The sequence below is a fragment of the Tachysurus fulvidraco genome, chromosome 17, assembly GCF_022655615.1.
Source record: "Tachysurus fulvidraco isolate hzauxx_2018 chromosome 17, HZAU_PFXX_2.0, whole genome shotgun sequence".
In the NCBI taxonomy this organism is placed as follows: domain Eukaryota; kingdom Metazoa; phylum Chordata; class Actinopteri; order Siluriformes; family Bagridae; genus Tachysurus; species Tachysurus fulvidraco.
In genome coordinates this window covers 17735559-17758604 of record NC_062534.1, presented here as the reverse complement: position 1 = coordinate 17758604, position 23046 = coordinate 17735559, and the positions used below count along the sequence as shown (strand labels likewise).

At 38.2% G+C, this 23046-nt stretch overlaps 1 protein-coding gene across 3 annotated transcripts in view; it reads left to right on the top strand.

Moving 5' to 3' along the window:
* The window catches only part of htr4 (5-hydroxytryptamine receptor 4), a 73742-nt gene that overhangs the window by 28709 nt on the left and 21987 nt on the right, over positions 1–23046 (top strand). For all 3 annotated transcript variants that reach the window (XM_027136006.2, XM_027136007.2, XM_027136008.2), the window contains 3 exons: positions 1776–1976; positions 10945–11098; positions 12625–13184. In XM_027136006.2, coding sequence (XP_026991807.1) covers positions 1776–1976; positions 10945–11098; positions 12625–13184 — 915 coding nt within the window. The remainder of the gene's footprint in view (positions 1–1775; positions 1977–10944; positions 11099–12624; positions 13185–23046) is intronic.

Sequence of the window (23046 nt, the reverse complement as noted above, 5' to 3'; positions counted from 1 at the left end):
CTTAAGGGTCTGGACAGCTGAGTCACTGGCTATTTTCAAGCAGCGGTTGAAGACCTACTTATTCAGGAAACACTTCAACTAGCACTTCTTTCCCTATTCTTTCCCTGTTGTATTTAATAAAAACAATAACAAAAAAAAAAAACTCATTGTAACTTTGAACAATGTTTTAAACTCACGGTATCTTAAGTATGTAACCTAGTGAACCAATATTAATGTATCGAATGATGTTATAAATATGATTGGATACCTGTGTAATGAGATGACTTTCTGTGACCAGATGATTAATCCAAAATCTCCTGTTTGTATCATCATGGTTTGCAGGGTTTTACAGGGGTGGGAAGACTTTTTATATCCTCTGTACTATGCTTGAAGGGGAAAAAATTACATAACGTGACAGTGGCCCAAACAGCAGGTATATCACAGAGAAAGTAGTCAGACTGTTTGATCCATCTGCATTACTGTTATGATGCCATCTGGTATCATTACGCTTTAACAATGGGCTTTTAATAATAGGGCTCTGTAAACACTGACATATAATCTGATGGTATAATTATCTGATGTCAAATAGACCTCAGATGTGCCATGGTAAATGAAAACTGTCAGTACACTTCATGTCTTCATTCTTGCACAGATGTATATTGTTAGAAGCAGCTGGTAGTGCATTTTTAATGCCATGCATTTGAACACATGACAGAGTGATTTGAATTTGTTTAGAGGTTCTCAGTAGGCTATATATAGCATAGCTTTTTCTGCAGCTCTCACAGCCCACCCCCTTAGCCCGGAGTTTTTATAGTTATTAATGGAGTGCCACAGGGTCTGGTCTTTCTCAAGCACTACAGAAGAGACTGTGATATTCTATACGAGGATTACCGCGCGTGCACACACACACACACACAAACACACACACACACACACACACACACACACACACACACACACACACACACATTTATATCATGCAGCCCATACCTCATTTATTTACATAAAAATTGGCTTGAAGGAGGATATGAATTTCCTTTTTATAAAAGAAGCAGGACATTTGACTAACTTTTGTCTGTTAACTTTTGTATTACTTAATATAGTTGCAGTTTTGATGTTTTACATCCATTATTAGATGTCTTTGTATTGTTACAAGAAGAGTACTTGCTGATGAATGACTTTCAGCAAGTTTTTTATTAGTCATGTTTGAAAGGGAAATTAAATACTGAGTAAAATATTCTGCAGTTCCACCTCTCTTCTTTCTTAGAATTTGCATTAGAACACTTGATGATGTTAGGTGAAGCCAGAGAGAGTCATAGACAGAGTGGACTGAGTTAGTTGAATTTAAGATATCATGTATATCTATACATGTATAGTATGTCCTATCTAATATTGAATAAGCATGCACAAATAATTTTCTCCACGATTTCTCCCCGATTTGGTTGACAGTTCCTAACTAGTATCCACTTTTCGGATACAGCTGCCAACTTGTGAGGGTGAAAGCTAACAGGCTTCCTCTGAAATACATCTTTTCAAACCGCTGCACTTGCAGTATCACAGGGACGTTTAGCATATTTTTATGTTTCTTCTCTTTCCTGTTGAACAATTCCTTTATAAGTTTAAGTAATAAAAGACAAGTAAGAGCCAACAGCCATTTCCACTCTCATTACATTGATATTAATTTAAAAATATACACAAGAAAAGGGAGGTTTAAATATGATTTATATTTTATCTATAATTTATACTTCAAAAGATCTAATCTAAAAGGCTAATATTGAGACTCTGTTCATTTTTAGGAAAATTAAGACCAATTACTTCATAGTGTCACTGGCCTTTGCTGACCTGCTGGTATCAGTGCTAGTGATGCCGTTTGGGGCCATCGAGCTAATCCATCAGAACTGGATCTACGGCGAGACGTTCTGCCTGGTGCGCACCTCGCTGGATGTGCTACTCACCACTGCCTCCATACTGCACCTGTGCTGCATATCTCTGGACAGGTAGGACACAATCACACATGCATACATGTTTCCATGGCCTCTAAACACACCTTCCTTTTTACCAGGCAAACACAGAGAGACCCAATTAAAGATGCATAATAAGCCTCTCAGGTACTTCCAACTGTTTCTCCCAGAACATGAGGAGAATTCCATAATAAGCTGTTGTCATGGCAGTCGTGCAGTGTTCAGTCATGAAAGCGCTGGCAAACCAGACTTAAATTTTCTGAAGAGATGCGTAGTTCAGGATGTTGCTGTTTCCATGGTGACTTGAGTGTGACTCAAGCTGACTTTGGTGTATTCAGCTGCTAAATCAGACCCAACACTGTGATTACGACGTCAATTACAGTCCACATGATACTGTTAGGGGAATCCACAGGCATGCCATTATTGCAGCTCTGAATCCCTTTACAATGGAGTAGATTTAAATGTACACTTTATTCTTATTAAAATATTTTTATCTGGCGGCTGTAGATATGTCCTTTCAAAGTGAAGACATGTATATGGAAGTAATGTAGGGTATTATTAGAGATAAAAGGTTCTATTTTTTTTTTAATTGCCCAAAGCTATATTGTATAAGATCACAGCGTCATTCATATATATATATATATATATATATATATATATATATATATATATATATATATACTGTATTTATTTATTTATTTATTTTTAATAATAGTGTGATACAGCACTCAGCAATTAAAAATAATAATAATAGTAGTACATAAATATATTATACACTGTATGAGAGCTTAGTACATGGCTAGTACAGAAATCCAAAGGCAAAAATAAAAGGTAGACAAAGGATCGATAATAAACAAGAAAAATAAAAAGACTAATACAAAGAATAACACAGTGAACCAGACGTGTGTATTAGTCACAGAGTGTGGTTATTGTTGCTTGGCATGCCAGGGAGGCTTAACAAGGCTCAGATATACCTACTCTGCTGTGGACGTGGATCATTTAGATTTTATTTTAAATATGATGAACATTTTGCATTTTTCGAAGGTATAGCACTCCTATTGATCACTACATGCACTCACTGGCCAGTTTATTAAGAACACTATACACCCGCAGATTCATGCAACCAAAACCAGGCAGTTGAAGACTATAAGAATCCATTATTTCCAATCTTCAGAGACTCAGCCTCCTGGAGCTTTTACATGTTGTTAGTTCTAAGATTCTTATCTGCTCACCACATTTGTTAGACGTGGTTATTTAATCTATTGTTCATTCAACATTAAGAATTGCATGTACTGTTCTATGCAGTATAATAATAACTAGAATCCCATAATGTCTGCAGTATTCACATTAAATATTCTAACCCTCACTAGCCACTTTTCCCGAAAAGTATTGGCACCCCACCGGGTATTCACGTGACATCACGTGTAGCCCCGCCCCCAAAATAAGCGAAATCAAAAAGTTAGCACAACATGGACATATATCAAAACACTCAGCCCGATGAGGGGAACTGCCTCACGTGTATTTTGGTTACGTCACTTTACGTCACGTGATGTCACGTGAAAATCAAAAATTTGCACAACATGGTCATGTGACATATCAAAACACTCAGCACAATGGGCCTTTTTACACCTGGTCACTTCATGTGTTTTCTCTGATCTGATAGCTATCTGATTTGTTAAAACTGTTCCATTTACACTAGGCCACATACAGTAAATGTGTAAATGTGTTTTTACCCATGCCCAATATGCAAATATATTTTATCTCATTTCACACATACATACGTAACCCAGGCATATAATGGAAAGAAATGTGTCTTTATCATAGCAGAAGGGAAGAACAATACGATTGCAGATGAACAAACAAGCAAAAATGACACACAAGCATAATCATGCAAAGGATGGCATACTGTATATTAGTTCTGTGAAACAAAGCAAAACCAACGTTACTCACCTATCGAGAAGGAAAAAAGCACTTCATAAATTGGTAACATCCACAATCTTGGTTGTAAGAAAGACAAGGATGCATTGGGTTTTTTTTATATCATGTTTGGACCAAATTGAGTTTGAAATCCCAATGTATCATCTGATTTTGCAGGCTGATTTTGTGTGAAGTTTCCAGCCTGTCATGTTAGTGTTAGTGTTTATTTACGATCATGAAAACACAAAACAGATACAAAAGTTAGCAATTCACTGGTGCTAACCAGCATATTACATTTTGGCTGGCAGCAGAATTTGAGTGATATACATGGCTATGCAGTTTAATTGTTATACGAAATGCTCATGAGTAAAAGCATTCTACCTCTTGAGGATAATATAATTTTCCATGTACAGCTCCCAGTAGAAGTGATCTTTACTGAGGACGCTTCTCTAAGATGACATGATTGGACATCGTGCAGCAGTACAGAGTCGTTATATTTCACATCTAGTGTGCTGTTGTGACAAATCAATAAATCATGAACTGTTGCACAAGTTCCTTTCGGTTGGTGACGATGAAGCACAAGCCTCAAACATGTCCACAAACAGATACACACTTTGCACAAAAAAACAAGACACATTGTGTGTTACTTATTAAGTTTAAGAGATTCAGACAATGGAAGTACAGGAAGTACATCCCTCATGTCAAATTCCTAATGGCTTTGAAAAGCAGCGTACAAGCTAAATAAGTCAAATTTATTTCCGCACTTTCTGAAAGACATCATGTCATTTTGCTGATTTCTTGCAAGCAGGTAGACTGTATAATGGACTAGTACATAATTACAGTAAATGAATAGATGCTGCTTTTAAAGAACTAAATTAACTAGAAAAAAAAATGAACACCAGCAGGACAGGCGCTATATTTGTCCAAATGTCTTTAGTGCTTTCCCATAAGAGTGCTTTTTTTGTGCTCAAGACCGTTGAACCAATTTGTCCAAGCTTACTGTGTGCACATTCATCTGTTATCCATTATACACTAGAACATTTAATCTTGCAGCCTTTTTTTCTGTAGAAATAAACAGACTGGCACCAATGATAAAGGAGGAAGGATTAAGTATTAATGCACTTCTGGAACGAAAGCTTCTTATCTGACCCAGGTATGCTGTAAAACACCACTCCAGTTCAACAATCCTGCTCTTCTTCATTCCAGTTTTACCAGTTACCAGAGAGAGAGAGAGAGAGAGAGAGAGAGAGAGAGAGAGAGAGAGAGAGAGAGAGCACTAGGAAGACTTTGCGAGCTGCTCGTCTGGCTTGCATCTTTCATTGCCTGCAGTTACAGAGATCCCTTAAAAATCTGGCTTGTTACTCGGGTCACAAGGACAGAAAAAGAAGAGAAATAGGTTTGATGTTTATAATATATTAAGCAGCCGACCCTATTTCTTGCTCTCCTATTCTTTTGTTTCTATTTTCTCTCCATTATGTTTTTTGTCTCTTTCATCCACACAGAATGTTTGTAAGATGAGTCTAAAGAAGTGTCTTGAATAAAAGTGACAGAGCAGCAAATGGTTTATTATAGTCCTCCAGTAAGAGTGGCAATTTTGGGAGGAAAAACCCGTTCTCTAAATTACTCGTATGTGACAGTCTATGTCCTTTGTCTGTGCCCAACTTTGTTCATTTATATCAGCACACATTCTTGCATTTTTTGTAATGGGACTTGTGTTTGCCAGAAGGCTTGGGTGAATTTCCTGAAAGCTCAGCAGCGGCTGGCTGGTTATTGCTGTCATGAATCTTAAATCAGCCATTTTGGCCATTTTGCAAGTCATTTGGTAAAGTGACAGTAGACACTATGGGATTGGAACAAGTGTGTCTGTTCCTCGCACTGGAAGCATATTATACCAGGCATTTTTGGACATTTTGCAAATTGTTTGCTAAATTGAGTGTACACACTGAGGGATTAGTACTATATATGCCTTGATTGACTGTCCTTCATGCAATCATTGATCACCAGCTTTCTAGTTAAGCCTATCATTTCATTTTAGTGTGTACGAAGCATGTGTGAAATTCTTAGAAGCAGCTTATTCTCTTATTGGCCCGTGGAGCTCAGGTTGGTACCTGCCTCCCTTTATGTCTCTCAAAAGACATGAACACAATACAGAATGTGCTTTACAGTTGCTTCTCTTCTGTTCTTCTCTCACTCTACCTGCCTATCCAGTGGCAAAGGTTATTTTTAGATATAGCTAACTAGTGGCACTTGACGGAGAAAGACTAGGCTGCAATACTCATAATATTCCGTTCTGCACGGCTATCAGATGTGGAATCTCCAACACAGCAATAATCATTAATAACAGAGGTCACAAAAATTATCAGAGTAAGTAAAAAAGTATCAAACATTCAATAAAGGAAAAGAAAAGAATAATGCAACTCCTCTATTGTTCTGTTCTTCTCAATGTTATATACCCTAGCATTTGCTTAGACATTTAGTTATTTCCTGTTTTATCCACACAACATTTCCTTATCTCTTGTCACCTTTATGATAACGAGTGACTTAACGGTGAATGGATAAACAGATTGAGATTTAATTTAGTTATATTTTATTTTAATCGGGTCTACTAGCAAATGGCACAAAAAACTTAGTTAGTTAAACATTTTACTTGTTCACAGGAGATGTTTAAGATTCACAGACATTAATATACATAGTCTTTGACAGGCTTCCTTAATTAACTTTATTTCTTCTTTTACACTGTTGTTTTGTTTTTCGGTATTGACTAAAGTTTTCTGCCATCCACAGGGTTTAAATTACTATAAATATTTAATAGCAATGCCACACTGAGTCCATTAAAGCTTCATTAGACAGTGTAAACAACTGATGGCTTTGCTATTGATTTTCAGACTAATCACGTGTACACCGGGATCGGATTTCTAGACGAAATTTAGCCTTTTTTTTTTCTTTCGTGCAAATTTAGCATAATAAGTATGTGCCTGTAACAGGTTGACGAAGAAGACAAATTAGTCGATATTTTGTAATTGTTTTTGTTGTGCTACTGAAAAACTTACAGTGCTACAGCATATTATCTACATGTTTAATCATCATGTATTTATATGATCAAAATCAGGAAATGTATTCAAGCATGTGTGTATAGTAAAGTTTCCTTTTTTGAGACACATGTCTGCCCCTTGGGATTTTGCCATCATCCCTATAGACTTCAGAGAAAGCCAACAATTGATTTACATTTTATTTCTACTTTAGTGAGTTATGGGAGCAACCGTATGTACATTTGCACGTCTCTCATGCACTTCAAGGATAAAATCTCACTTGAAATAGCTGCACTTATAGCATAAAAATGGCAGCAATCTGTCTAATGTAGTGGTCTCCTGATTCTGCTGCTTCACATTGCCCTAAAGGCAGGTGAAAAGGTGAGCAGAGACATTCTTTAAGAGTTTTATTTTTAGCACCATAAAAGAGTTAGACATGCATTAGAACCTCCACAACTGTACAGCTCTATTGAATAGTCATTATTGCTCATTTCACACCCACAGCTCAGACGTATCCTTTTCATTTCACCGCAGGACTTCTCTCCGGACTGAGCTCTTGTTCTGTACCATGCAGGCTTAATGCTGATTGTTTCCAGTCTTTACTCATTCACAACAAACACACAACCAGTTGCTCCTATATGAAAATTAACCAGGGTAGTTTTAAGTAACAATTAATCGCTGCTGTGTTTGTACATAGTCTGATACCTGTTACTTGTATAACTGTATATAATAAAATAAGCCAGGTGGCCCACTGACAGCAGTCTTGCTATCGGCATGAGACTTTCAGCAGGCTCCAAGTAACACAATGCAGTCCGTGGTGCTCTGGTACATGCAGAGAGACTAATGTGTGGGTCGTGTTTCTGATGGCCTGCTGTTAAACACTTGCCCCTTTTGCACTCACTCAAACTGCCAACCACACACATTTGTGACAACAGGATTGTGGTCTTGTTTTTATTTTTATTTATTTATTTATTTTTAACATCAGAGTAGGCTACACTAAAGAACATGAATATACCCAGTGATTATTGTAAAAACCTGGTTTTAGCTTATGTAAGGTAATTTGTCAAAGAAATACATCTAAAATGGCATTGTTATTCTTCAGGGTGTTAGCAACAGAGGATTAGTCAAGCAAAATGATTCTCTCGGTTGGTTAGAGAACTTTAAAAAAGTCAATTATCTGGCCTTACAGATATTTGAGGGGATAATAAAAGCCTGCTTCACTGTGAAGCCCAGTGACACAGAGATGAGATATGATTTACAGTACAGCACAGGCCTCTTTGGCCGTGTTAAATGTGTTGTGATGAGTATGTCAGGAGTAGATAAACAGGAATCACAACACACTCGTGTGGACAGTGCTGACAGAACTAGGTCAGAGAAAGCAGGTTAGAGATGATGAATGTTCATGATTTTTTACTGAAGGACCACTGGGAACACTGTCCATCATGACACCAGGCAGTCACTTATTCAGTTCCTCTCCTAATTGTAATCCATGCTGAGCAGTGATACAGTCTGCACAATCTCACCCAGCTCATCATTCTGTAGCCTCAGAGCAGCTAAGAGCACAACGAAGGTACCTGAGCAGCTAGACCGTTCAGCAGTGGACAGATCATGAAATCATTAACTAGTACATGAAGGAAGCAAAAACTCTGGTAATTTGTTACCCGAGCCTGTGCATATATGCTTGCAAATGAACTATGCTGGAAATGGCAAATAATGTAATTCATCTCAAAAATATACTGAGCAAATTATGTGCATTAATGCTGACTATAGAACTTGATCCCTTGCTAGGAACAAGTTTATGCAGCTACAGTATATATCCTCTCCTGATAACATCTCTGGTGATGAAGCATTTTGTGTGTGCCCTGGGCGAAACAGCAAAACGTCTTTGTTCATGAGCTGTGGTCTCTCATGGCATGTGAAGATGTGTGTTAGTTTCTGCTTGCGGGGAGCTATATGATATGATGTTACTGTCCTTTCTTATTTGCTGTTGTAGATTATCTAGTCCATGCAAGCTAATTATATGCCCAGTTAAATTTGTTCATATTAACAGCCTGACCATTTCATTGGTTCTTGTACACAGTGCAGCAGGTGGTGAGATTATTAACTATTTAGTATGGCAGAACTGGAGAAATTTATGCTAATACCCACATACGAATAGTTTAAGTCTTCTGTAATCACTGGTCCAGGAGTTTCCCACAATTTGCATTTGGTTTTGTTTTTTCAAAAATATATATTATTGTGACAGTAATAAGAAAAAGAAGTCGCCACTTCTTTGTGCCGTATGCCATCTCTGATGCACATCTGAGTTATTTTTACTGTCAGTTTTACAGACAATAAGTAGATAGTAGATGCATCACTGACATCTGTGCTATTATATCAGCAGCATTGCTCCACTCGTTCCGTCATCTTTCTTTGTTCCTGCAAAATAGGAGTGCTATACATTCATCACAACACTTCCTCCACACCGGATGTACTTTTCTCACATTCATGTAGATTTTTTATTTTTTTTCAGTTTGTGTTGTAGAAATGATCACATGAAAACTGTATCTTGCATCATTCACCCTTTTAAAAAGTTGACATCTTTAAGATCAGGAATTGTGACACACTATTGATATAGATTAATATATGGGTTAATCATTTCAATGTTAGATTTTTTAACTGTATTCTCATTAGCACAATGGATTCGTGTATTTTTAAATGGTAGGGTTGTGTTAAGGATTAGCAAGTACAGGATGGTGGAGAGCAGAATTCTGCAGTGAGAATTCAGTGTGTCCAAGACGAATGAGTTGGTGGTGGAATATAGGAGGAAGAAGATGGTAACCCAGCCCATCTTCATCAAGTAGAGGAAGTTATGGTGGTTGATTGATTGATTGATTGATTGATTGATTGATTGATTGATTGATTGATTGATTGATTGATTGATTGATTGATTGATTGATTATAAATATATAAATATCAACAACACACAGAACTGAAGAACAACACAAAGGCAGTCTACAAGAAGGATATGAACAGACTGTACTTTTTGATGAAACCCAGATCCTTCAATGGATGTACCAAAATGCTGGAGACTTTCTCCCACTCTTTAGTTGCAAGCACAATATTCTTTGTTTTTATTATCAAATTGCAGAGCAGCATCAGAGTAGGTGATGTAAAGAAAATGATGATTAAGTTAATCAGGAAAGCTGGCTCTACTCTAAGCTGATACTGGAGACCCTGGACGACATGGTGGTGAAAAGGTGGATGGTGGACAAAAACAGAGAGGATCTATAGCAAACATTCCCTCCATGTCAAACTGGCCAAACAGTGGGGAAGGGTACAAGATATCTGAATCTACAATGGGTCAACGAGGTTGGGGAGCTGTGTGGTGAGGTGATAGAATTGCCTACATATTTTGTATCCCCAGCTACAGCACTGCATATTACACAACAAATTATTCATATACCACCAATTTATTTATAACTTTACTAATGACTGCTATAGTTTTTTGTTTACACACGCTATCAAATCTGATCACATCAACTTTTTTTTTGGTAATTTGTGAGTTTATTGCACACTTTTAAAGTCTTGTAAACTAAGTTTTTATGTTTGTTTGCTGCTTTCGTGTTTTGACTCAAAATTCCAGTAAGGGATATCTTCTCTGTGTATCAATATTTAATACATTATCGCTTCTCTTTCACAAGTGTTTGTATGGCAGACACTCCACATAACTCCACATATGACTAATAAGTCTAATACTAAACGGATACATTTTTCTAAAAAAAAAACATTATTTAAGCCAGGCATATAATTGTTTATATGGTGAGGTTTTCTGACAGAAGATGTTTATTTAACATTTAGGGATGGTGTCTGTGCTTTGTCATGGAGAGTAAAGTCTTCTAGACAGAGAAGTTTGTGCTTTCCAGTTTCACTGTCACAGAACAATGCAAGCTGTATGTTTCTTTAAGAAGGATTAAAGAAAGGAGACAGGAGATGGAATGACTGTTTATAGCTGCTGTAATGTAAGTGATAACAGGAAAGTTTCATACCATTAAATGCTTTGAAACCTTATGTTGCAGGTACTATGCCATCTGTTGTCAGCCTCTGGTCTACAGGAACAAAATGACACCTCTGAGAGTTGCTCTTATGATAGGAGGATGCTGGATTATCCCAACTGTCATATCGTTCTTACCAATTATGCAAGGCTGGAACAGTATTGGAATAAATGATCTGGTGAGTCACGTCTTTCAGATGTCACAGCTAGTCCAGTGTTTTAAAATGAATTTGGCTGCGAAATGTTTAAAGATGTTTTTTTTTTCTTCTTGTTTTGCACTCATCAGGCCTTGCATGTAACATACTCCAGTGCTTCAGTGAAAACGATTAAGCGTTCAATAAAATAATCAGCTCAGTACATATGTAAATGAGGTGTTTTTCATTAGAGCATTTCAGTATTTTATATGGTTCTTTATCGCTTTTTAATAGATTTTGTGCCCCACTTTGTATTCTGGGTGAATATTATATACAGCAGATGCCTAAAGAAGCTACAGCAAGCTACACCTCCTGTAGTCCAACTATTCAGGAACAGCTATGAGAAAGCGCTTAATTAATAACTCCCACTCACAAGTTTGCTGTAATAAAAATAAAATGTCACATCACCCTATTAAAGCCTATAATCCATATGTAAACAAACATTAAATAGCCGTGGATGAAGATTGATTTGTTGTAATGAAAGTCAGTCAGAGAAATGCTGTTTAATTGGCATCCTGAGTATGTTTTTCCTCACACAATCATGGATTCTGCTTAGAGGACTTTCATAACATGGTGGTTTCATAAACTCTGGCATTATTTATGCCGTGTAAAATTAACCCATTTCATTAAGTGAATACATATCAGCCTGCACAATTCTTTGCATTTCACACTTTTAGAAATGATCATAAGCAACATTTCCTAAGAGGAACATGACTGTGTTTGATTTTTTTTGTGTGTGTGTGTGTGTGTGTGGCTGCCTCACATAGCTCACCTCTGAAATATTCTCAATACATGAGCATTATCCTAATGACTGTTTATTTCGGACACTAATTTAGCTGCACACTTTAAAGTCAAAACATCAAAAAAAAACTGTTGATCAACTGACTGTGCTTCTCAAAGGAGCTGATTAGTGTTTGTTGCTCATGTACCAGTGAAAGACTGGGTCACATTCCAACTTAGTTGGGATCCAGACCACTTGAAAACACTTCACAGAAAGCTTCATTTGGGCTGCGTCCAATTAAAGTGCATTTCAACTAACTGAAGTGAAGCAAAAATTATTCTTTAATTTTTTCTACCCTGGTGATTTAAAGTGTTCAGCATTAAGTGTTTAATTCATGGAAATCAAGATGTCATAAGTTTGGGCCGATCCTTTTCAAAGCCTCATATGAAGTAGGAAGAATTGGAGGTGATTTTTATCGTATTTAAGTACAGTCAGGGTCAGGGACTTCTCTATAGGGCTGACTTTGAAAGTGACTGTTTTTCAAATGAATGATGCTCGGGTTAAGGTCTCATTGCTTTTAAATTTCAATTATACTGTAAGAAATATTTCCTCTGCTGACCACTGACAAATTGACAGTTCCCCCAGGCCAAGGACCTAGAGATTGGAATAGCAATAAACAGACAGAAAAAAGAAAGCTCAGCACAGAGTGTAAAATAAAGTGTGACATTTTCTTTTTGTGTGCTGAATGCGCAATTTGTGTGCGCATAAATATTCCGTCTCCACTCAACAGATAGAAACGCGGAAGTTCAGTGGCAACTCCACGGTGTGTGTGTTCATGGTGAACAAGCCATATGCTCTCACCTGCTCTGTGGTGGCCTTCTACATCCCACTGGGTCTGATGGTGCTCGCCTACCAACGCATCTATGTGACGGCACGTGAACACGCCCGTCAGATCAGCATGCTGCAGAGGGCAGGTGACGCAGTCTCCGGCCCTGAGAGTGCTGAGCACCAGCGGAACCACCGTATGCGCACTGAGACAAAAGCAGCAAAGACTCTGTGCATCATTATGGGCTGCTTTTGCCTGTGCTGGGCTCCATTCTTCATCACCAACGTGGTGGACCCTTTCATAGACTACACAGTGCCCGAACAGCTGTGGGCAGCATGCCTGTGGCTGGGCTACATCAACTCCATGCTTAACCCCATCCTCTATGCCTTTCTCAACAAGTCCTTCCGCCGTGCCTTCCTCATCATCCTTTGCTGCGGCCACCAGCGCTACCGACGGCCCTCCATCCTCGCACCTAGAACACCCTGCACAGCTACACAGATCAACGGCTCCACACATGTGCTCAAGTAAGTGAAATCATTCTAAATGATTCTCTCTGTCATGCTAAAGCTTGTGTTACATTTGCTTATTAGTGTTTGGGTTGACATTGTTCTGGTCTGTTTTACACTGCGAAATAACTAGGTCTTATTTTATGGCTCTGTTTAAGAACTGGGGATATACTTTCAAACTACGTAGTATTAGCTTAATCCCAAAGTAAGAGTGGAATAATTATAAACATTATCTGTGTTATGGTACTGTTTCCATATACAAGCAAAATATCCAATCATGTGGTACACCAACCATCAGAATTGGGAACCTGTAACCATGGCATATATATATATATATTTTTTTTTAATGTTGATTTTTTGGGATTTTTATACACATAATTCAATATTAAGAGATTACAGCTGGTGCAAGAAAATGCATCTAAGTAGAAAATTTCAAAGTTTCACAGCTTTCAAATTTGTATGGAGGTGGGCTAAAAAACAAGACCAATAACAGCCAAGATAAGGATATTGTTGTTACATTTGGCACACTCAACAAAACTGGCCAATGAAGAAGACCAGGCAAGATCACAAGCAAAGCATGGTCAAAGTCGCTGAGATCACTTTTCCCCCATTCTGATGTTTGTATCTGTATCTGTGTGATTTTATGCACTGTGCTGCTGCCACATGATTGTCTGGTTGGATAGTTGCATGATTGTGGACTGAAGCAGGTGGTGAGTGTATTACATTCATGGTAACATTTAATTTATTCTTTTTATTTATTATTTCATTTTACTGTACAGAGGCTATTTGTTTTTGTGGCCCTTACACATTACATTCCACATAACAAGGGTTTTTGAGTTTATGCATTACCCTTTTTATTACCTCTGCTTATTTTCACACATTGAAGCAAAACTTGGCTTGAGTAAACAGGGAGCCCTTATCGCTTACCAGTCTTTGGTTTAAGCTTGCTAACTAATAGTATTGTGTGGTTATTGTCGTGATGAGTTTTAGAACACAGCTTAGCATGGACTTTACCGTGAGAATTTGAAAAAACAAGAACATCCCCAAATCGTCAAGTTACTCTCCCACACTTGTCTCTTTGTGTCTTGTTTCTCTATTCTTCACTCTCTTAAAGGACCTATTTAATTTCTCATAACATTAAAGATGCACTCTTACTTCAGTTCAACAACACCACTGCATCATTGATCGAAATCTTCACTTCCAAACAATAACTGCTGTAAACTTGTAAAGACACAAATTGTTCTAAACTGCAATAAAGAGGACTGGTGAAGACAGATATAGGAGGCCCTTTCTGACTCTTTCACTTCATGGTTAGGTCTCTTGGGCTTTGACCAAAGACTAGCATACTTATTTAGCCAGCTGGTCATTTTGAACTATATTCCCTAGAGAAATCATAAATATATCTATACATTTATTATTACTTCTAAATGAAAACACATGTTGCAGTGCATCGCTATGCTTCAAAAAGAAAAACTATATGAGATTTATTATAAAAAAAAATAAATAAATCAATACAATGTTTATGGATTTTTTTATTATTTAATGTTGGTCCTCATCAGTCAAACTAGCTGAATGTCAAATCTCTGCTTGGATTGATGAACGCTGACAGTTTTATTGTTAGGCTTAAAAGATGATGGTGTTTGTTTTTCAATAAAGGTTTATCGATTTTTCTTTTGTGACATGCAGTAACTAGCCATGAGATGAAAGAAGCTTGTACAGATATAAATACTATAGTGCTATTACCTTGCTGTCACACACTATCTGTTAAATGTCATCTATTTAGTCTGGTGTCTGGATTTAGGCACTGAATGTAGGATACTTAGGATAGTTCATTTACTTTTTTTCTCCTTCCTAATCATTTCTAAGAACACAGAATCAGAGGCATCAAAACATTTGAAAATCTTATGTACTCCAGGCTAAAGATTTTCTCTCATTTCTTTTTTACACAAAAAGTTGGAAATTAGAGTTGGTAGTATAGACAGAGAGAAAGAGAGAGAGAGAGAGAGAGAGAGAGAGAGAGAGAGAGAGAGAGAGAGAGAGAGAGAGAGAGAGATCTAAAGTATGTCATATGTTAGAAGGCTTATAAAATCTCAGAGGGCAGCAACAATGAATGTAATACATTAGCAACAGTATGGCATTTTATCTCATTTGTAGCCATGGGAACGCAGCATGAGATCAACACTAGGGTCATTGTACTTGGATATTGTATTGCACTATTGGGCTATTTAAGACTGCAGAACAAGTCATCATAAACTGATTTATTAGAACATGAATTGGTGTTATAAATGAGGGCTGAGTACTTTTGAAATGTCTTTATCCAAAATCAAGAGGGTCTGTATGATAACAATCAGTAATCAAATGTGTTATGCTGACATGCTGTGATTGTGTCATCAGTGCCAAGCTCAGTTTCTGCTTTGTGCTTTGTGATTATTTTTGTGACTACAAAAAAAAACAACAAGTCAGTGTTCAGTATGCAATGCAGCTTATAGATGTAATCATTTGGATTGAAGAAGACCAGAAAGGGGACTGATAGTAAATGATTTAATACAGTGACTCACACCTGCCTCTAGCAAAGGTCACCAGAACTTGTTGTAGACCAGGGGCAATGTGCATATTATGTCAAGTTGTCTCGAGCTGTGTAAACTGGTTCCATACTGCACTGCGGAGTTGGTCTTTGAAGGTGAGTGTTTGGAGTCTTGAACCTGGCTGGATCAATGCTGTATGATACTGGAAGTTTGGCTCTACTGTCCTGGGAACAATTAGGCATTCATACTACTTGGAGAATGTGTCATGGTCACAACCCCAGTTCCAGTCTAAGCAAGTCTAACCTCTACATCTGTATTTTCACCAAAACACCAACAATAAATAGCACACTAATACCCACACACAGCCTATCAATATGTATCTATACACACACAGCTTATCATGTGCAGTATTACATAAAATCCTAAGATCCAAATATTTATGAAAGAATGGATATGGTTACTGTGTCCAGTACATTTATGTATACATGACTGATTATGTAAGGTCCCGTTTTACTTTTTTGGAGAGATATTAAACTCTATGCAAAATTTAAAATCAGTGGATAAATTAACAGACAATTATTCTTAACTCTTATTATAATATCCATGGATTGAAAGCAGGTATGACTGATTATGAACATCCTCTTTGTTCATTTTATAGATATTACACTGACCCCCTCAAAGTGTGAGTTATCACTTCAGGCTAGTACCAGAATTCTTTCAAGGCTAATTTTCTACCCCGGAACTTCCAAGACTCGGACCTCTATATTTGAATGACAAAGAGGTATCTGGGTGTATAAGGGCAGTAGTGCTTGTGAATCATTCTTTTAGCTCATTAAACATATGCAGACTCATATGCAGCCTTTTCCATTAAATAAGCTTTCAGTTTTCAACAAATTGACTGGTGCTGCTGAAACTGAAACCCGGGCAATCTTTGTAACTCCTTGATTGCCTGAGGTTGTGACTTTTTGGAAATTCCATACAGAATATGTAGCCTAGGAAAGTGATGGTGGGCTTGTGAAGTCTGCACTTAACGAACTTGATGCAGAAATTATCATTATTATTAAATTATTAGAGTACCTGGCTCTGTGGGGTAACATGTTCCACTTCTGATGAGGAGTAAATTAAACCTAATTAACAGAAGGAGACGGAATATTTACAAGACAATAAGGCATCACCAGTTCCTCAAAGAGATTGACTGTGGTGATAAATGCGGTTTTTGCTTGGCCTCCTATGTGGATGTGCTCTTAAGTTAACCATGATATTGTGACCTATCTTGGTGAAAATTCTGACCATAAGAGTCTCCAAGCACTATGCACAATTAAAGTTGGCAGGATAGAAAGGTGAGAGTAACAATTTTAGGACTTTCAATATGTACACCTCAGTGGCCTGCTGTATGGTAAATCATTGCCCTACAGCCCTATAGTGACCTGACTTGGTTAAGGGTGAATAGAATCCTGAATGTCATACCACATTCCCATACCCTTCCCTGTCATACCACGCACACTGAAAACTCGATCCAAGGCCAACATTGACCATTCCCACATGTGATGAAGGTCAAGATTAAAGAAAGACTACGGCAGCATAACAACCCTCTGCTGTTCTGCTGTCCAAATTAAACTTACCTGCATGTTTTTCAGTTGTTGGATGTTCCCTCATGCTAGGAACAAACTTGCTCTCAGAAATTAAGGTGTATTGATTTCCAAAGCATAAAGCACAGCAAAACACTTGGACTGTATGATAGCATGCCGTATCCTTAAGGGTATACCGTAGACAAACTTTTCACAAACTTTTTTGTTTGTTATTTTTCTGTTTTAGAACCAGGCTGAATTTCAGTCTGCAGATTGACAATAAATTGATCTTTCCTCATATGTATAATACTGTAAAAATCCCCTACTGGTTCCTGGCAGTCATATTCTCTCTAAGGATCTTCTGGGATCCAGTCCCTTAATGTAATGTTTCTGTTATTAAGGAAAATATTAAAAAGAGACAAAAAAATATGGGTCAGATTATGAGTATGGGTCATAGACAGCGGGTGGTACAGATTGTATAGCACCTTCCATGGCAACAGAATAAAAAGTGACTTTAGTGACTAAGAACTCTGGCGGTTGAGCTGTTGTTTGAATGAATAGCCATTAAAACAGATAATAGATATTAATAACTGCTGTTTTATGTAACAATAAATGTGCTTGAAAAGTCAGAAGAACAAAGGAAAATATCTAAACCAGTATTCTGACCTTTTGCACAAACAATACAAGCACATTTGTTGCAAAAGTGGTCTAGTTTAGTCTAAAATAGAATTGTGTAATGAGCCATAAAATTAATAGTGAACAGTGGAGCAAGAATGCCTAAATCCCTGGCTTTGAAGTGCACTAACTGCTTTTACTAAACTACAGATTGTGTCAGTGTTAGTTCTTACTGTGTGTCATGGTGCTAGACTTCTGAGAATAATCAGTTGTGTTAAGACAGAAGGACATTTCTACCCCTTTAAGGTCTCTCTAACCATACTGGCTGTCGATATCAGGCCACCCGGCCTCCTGTGAATGTCCTGCCACTTTTTGTTTTCTGCAGCACTTGGAAATGTGCTGCAGATATAAATCATGAAACTGCTTCCAAATGGCGACGCGGTCAGCATGTAAATCTGGCTGATAAACAGAGATGCGATGTATGCAGGGACCTCTGAACCTCTGCCTTACCAATTCTTAAATGTAAACCAAAGACAACCAAACATTTTTTGGAGAGCTCTAACCTCATTAGTGGTGGCACTGACCATAACCTGGACCTGCTGCTGTCCCTCATTGTTATTTAAATTTTTTCTTGTGCCTTAATGCCAGCATTTTCCAGCCATTTACCTCTACGGAGTAGATGGAGAAGTCGATTCACCTGTGATAACTGAAAGATGTTTGTTCTAATGTATACCGTCAAAATGCTTCTAAGATCTGCCTTCTTACGATAATAATACCATAGGCTAGGTTATATTAGATTTAATTTCACTGTTTCATGAAATGTGCGTTTTCACATGCATAGTTTCATAGATAGTAGTGCAACTAGTAGTTTATAAGTCTTGGCTTACTAGCTTAATGATTTTAAGGTGCTCAAAGCATAAAAGGTTCCATCTGGCTTAGTGCGTTAATTGCTCCTTCGAGAACAACTCTAACTGTTTTAAATAGTGATTGCTTTTAATTACCAAATGCAGGTATAATGCATGATGAATGTTCGTCATTATCCACATTGCACCTGCGATTTAATCTGCAGAGCTGCACAACAGTGCATTGTCAAATCCATTTTCATCTTGTGTGTTGTACTGCCTGCAATTTGGTATGAGTACACTTATCAGGAGTCATTCTCCATCTGATACTACCTCTGTTCTTCTCCCCAACAGCTCCTTTATCTCCTGTCTTTCTTAGGGCCATCAATAAGATTGCTTTAAGGCTGTCTGAGTCTAGGAACCTCAGCCCTTATAATTCAATGAACACTCTTAACAGATGTGTCTATAGATGTCTGGATGATCTCATAGCCTCTTACGGTAAATGTCCATTCAGGATTGCTTTTCATTCTTTTCTTTGACATCTGTAATTATACGCTCCTCCACCACAGCACATCCGATAATCATCTTATGGCAATATGTGAGATTCTTTTACTTGAGCTGGATGTGCTTTGTTATATGTAAAACAGTGAGTGACAATGAATCATACAATATGTAGGATTAAGAGAGTAATTTGTTCATAGCTTGATGAAAACTGTAAAAAAAAAAAAAAAAAAAAAAAGACTGACGCATAATCACTAGCATATTATGGAATTTATCATTTTTATAATATTTCATATTTAATAACAGAACTGCGGGCCTATTTAATATTAAGTGTCCTCAGGTACAAACCACATATCAACGTGGTAGCATAATAAAATCAGTTCAGTAGAGCAATTACACATGAACAACTCCTCTTAAATTTGTTCAATTACCAGCATTTATATAGAAAGAAATATTTAAGTCTAAAGGTTGTATGCATATGCATAACCGTGTTGCTGTCTGTCCTTTTAACCGATTATTTTGGAAAGAGACAGGTTTATTGCTTCAGATTTTAACTTTGCTAATGAATAATTACTTATTTTCTCCCATTTTTTTCAATTTGTTGCCAGATTTTTCTGTGCAATAACAGTCTAGCTTTTTTTATTAAGCTTTTAATTGCAGTGTAAATTCTATTTATGTCAATATAAGTTCCTTATATTTGTATTATACTGTATTTTATACACTTAATATGTATCATACGGAGGTACAGGAGTATAAAATGCAGGACCTCCAGACTAAGGTACTCCAGACTCTTGAACCAGCCAGACGACATAGACTAGTTCCATTAGCTGAACTTAATTGATCCTCCTCATTTTGCACATTTGTTAATATTACCATTATATCAAGTAGCTAATTTTAATGCCATTTCTATCATCAACAGTTTCATTCAAATTGCATATTGTTAATATTATTGCTACTGATATTGACATCTACAGTGGTATTCAGGTTTTGCACATATTACAGTATCATTGTTTTGCACACATATTTATATATATATAAAAATATAGAGAGTATAATAATAATAATATATTAAATAGTCTATATTTTATAGTTTATGTTTTGTTTGTATTTATTTGTGTGTTTGATTTTTATTTTTTTTTTTACTTAATTTGCCTTTTTTACATAGTTTCTTTTTTTGTATTTGTCGGCCATTCACTGTGGACAGAAAAGAAAGAATTTCATTTTACTGGGAGACAATAAACACTTTAATCTTAAAATCTTAAATCTTATATAAAATGACAGTAATAGCTAGGTTGCATAGATTCAGAAATACACAGGATAAGATGTTGCTATCCTTTGTACTAGCACATACTGTACAAGACAGTGCCTACTGATCGTTCAAGCAATAACTAGATAGTAAGATGACTGAGGAGTTCTCAAATGGGCTTCCTCCTTCCTTGACATTTCGTTGATAAGCCCCCTACGGCTTCAGAGGGATCAGCGACGAACTCTTGCATCTCAGAATCACCGACACTTTCATACAGTTTGAGCTAGTAGTTAGAAACATATTTGCACATCCGTTCTGCACTTCCTTAATTATACATCATGCAGAATTGCTGTTACAAATTCTTTCTCATGGAGAGTTAATTATGAAAGCATTATATGTGTAAAAACAAAGTTATTTTTAAATGGCTAATATATGTAATTACTGTGGAACAATTTTACATACATATGAATTACACTGTACTGAACCCTCTGATGAATGAATTAGATACAAAGAACGTAAGAACACTTATACAATATAATGCGGGTCCCAATTGTGTAGCATCGAGCCTCCTGATTTAATCTCTGCACTCTGTTTGATTTATTAAACCTTTCATTTTTCTCCTAAGCATGACACCCATCAGTGCTCTCACAGGATTATCACTAGGCTTCATTTCAGCACATTGTGAGCCCTTAGAATTACATATAGATAACTCTAAGAAAATACATGTTTCTCACAGAGCTTTCTGGAGCCAGACAGAGGGCTCGAGGTAATATCTACCACCCTGGAAAACAGTGTTTATGTTGGACTCCAGTTTCTATGGCTCTTACATCACTTCTTAAACTACAACCACTTCTTAAACTACAACCTAAACTTAAACTACAATCCTTGATCCAAGATGGCGGCGCGGCAGTAGCACGCAGCGGCCTCTCCGGATTCAATACGGTGCTAATTACGTTTTTAAGTCTTTATTTACGGTTCTGAGCCCGACCATTGCTTCTACATGGATGCCAGAGACAGCGGTGTTCATGTATACAAACATGTATACAAACACCAGGACCTAATAAAGTACAGAAATCGTGTAACAACCAACCTGCACGATGATGTACTGGTTAGGCTTCGTGACCTCGGCTTGCTGCGGAGACCAGGCCTCCAGTCCCCGGTGTCGCCTGATACCAGAGACCAGGGGAGGGGACGCCGAAAGCGGTTCGCGAGGAAGCGGAAGCGCGGTAAGCGAGCGGGCGTCCGTGCTAGGCTAAAAACAAACCCTAGCCGGCCGGCTCTCCCATCCATTCTACTATCCAACGTTTGCTCCCTGGACAATAAACTGGACTACATCCGACTCGAACGCTCTACACGGAGAGAGGTTAGAAACTGCTGTGTGTTTGTTTTCACGGAGACGTGGCTCAGCGACAGAGTTCCGGACACCGCCATTCAGCTGGACGGTCTAACTTCATTTAGAGCCGACAGAAATGCAGCTCTTTGCGGTAAGACTCGCGGTGGTGGTGTGTGTGTTTATATCAACACGGAATGGTGCAAGAACTCTGTGCTTGTTTCTACTTACTGCTCATCGTCAGTAGAGTTTGTGACTGTTAGATGCAGACCATTTTATTTACCACGGGAATTTACTACTGTTTACATTGTCGGAGTTTACATTCCTCCTAGCGCTAATGCTAAAGAGGCGCTAAGTGAGCTATACGGAGCTATTAGCGACCTACAGAATGTTCACCCCGACGGACTTTTTATCATCGCCGGAGATTTCAACCATGCAAATCTTAAGTCAGTGCTCCCTAAATTCCATCAGCATGTGGACTTTGCTACGAGAGGTGAAAACACGCTGGATCTTGTTTACACAAACATTCCCGGCGCGTACCGTGCGGAGCCCCGCCCCCACCTCGGCTACTCAGACCACATCACTGTTATGCTAATTCCAGCATACAGACCACTCGTCAGACGCTCAAAACCGGTTCTGAAGCAGGTGAAAACCTGGCCAGCAGGAGCCACTTCTGCTCTTCAGGACTGCTTTGAGTGCACTGACTGGAATATCTTCAGGGAGGCTGCAACCAACGGCGACTCCGTCAACTTGGAGGAGTACACGTCAGCAGTGACCAGTTACATCGGCAAGTGCATTGATGACGTGACCGTTTCCAAGACCATCACTACACGCCCCAACCAGAAGCCGTGGATGAATGCTAATGTGCGTGCTCTGCTGAGGTCTAGGGACCTAGCCTTCAGAACAGGGGACAGGGTGGCCCTAAGAACAGCAAGGGCCAAACTGTCCCGAGCCATCAGAGAGGCAAAGCGTGCACATGCCCAGACAATCCACAGCCACTTCCAGGACAGCGGAGACACCCGGCGCATGTGGCAGGGCATACAGGCGATCACAAACTACAAGACAGCTTCACCTGCTTGTGATAGCGACGCCTCCCTCCCAGACGCGTTGAACGAGTTCTACGCTCGGTTCGAGGTACAGAACAACGTTACGCCAAGGAAGACCATCCCTCGTCCCGACGACCAGGTACTCTGTCTATCCACGGCCGACGTGAGGAGATCTCTATGCAGAGTTAACCCACGGAAGGCTGCTGG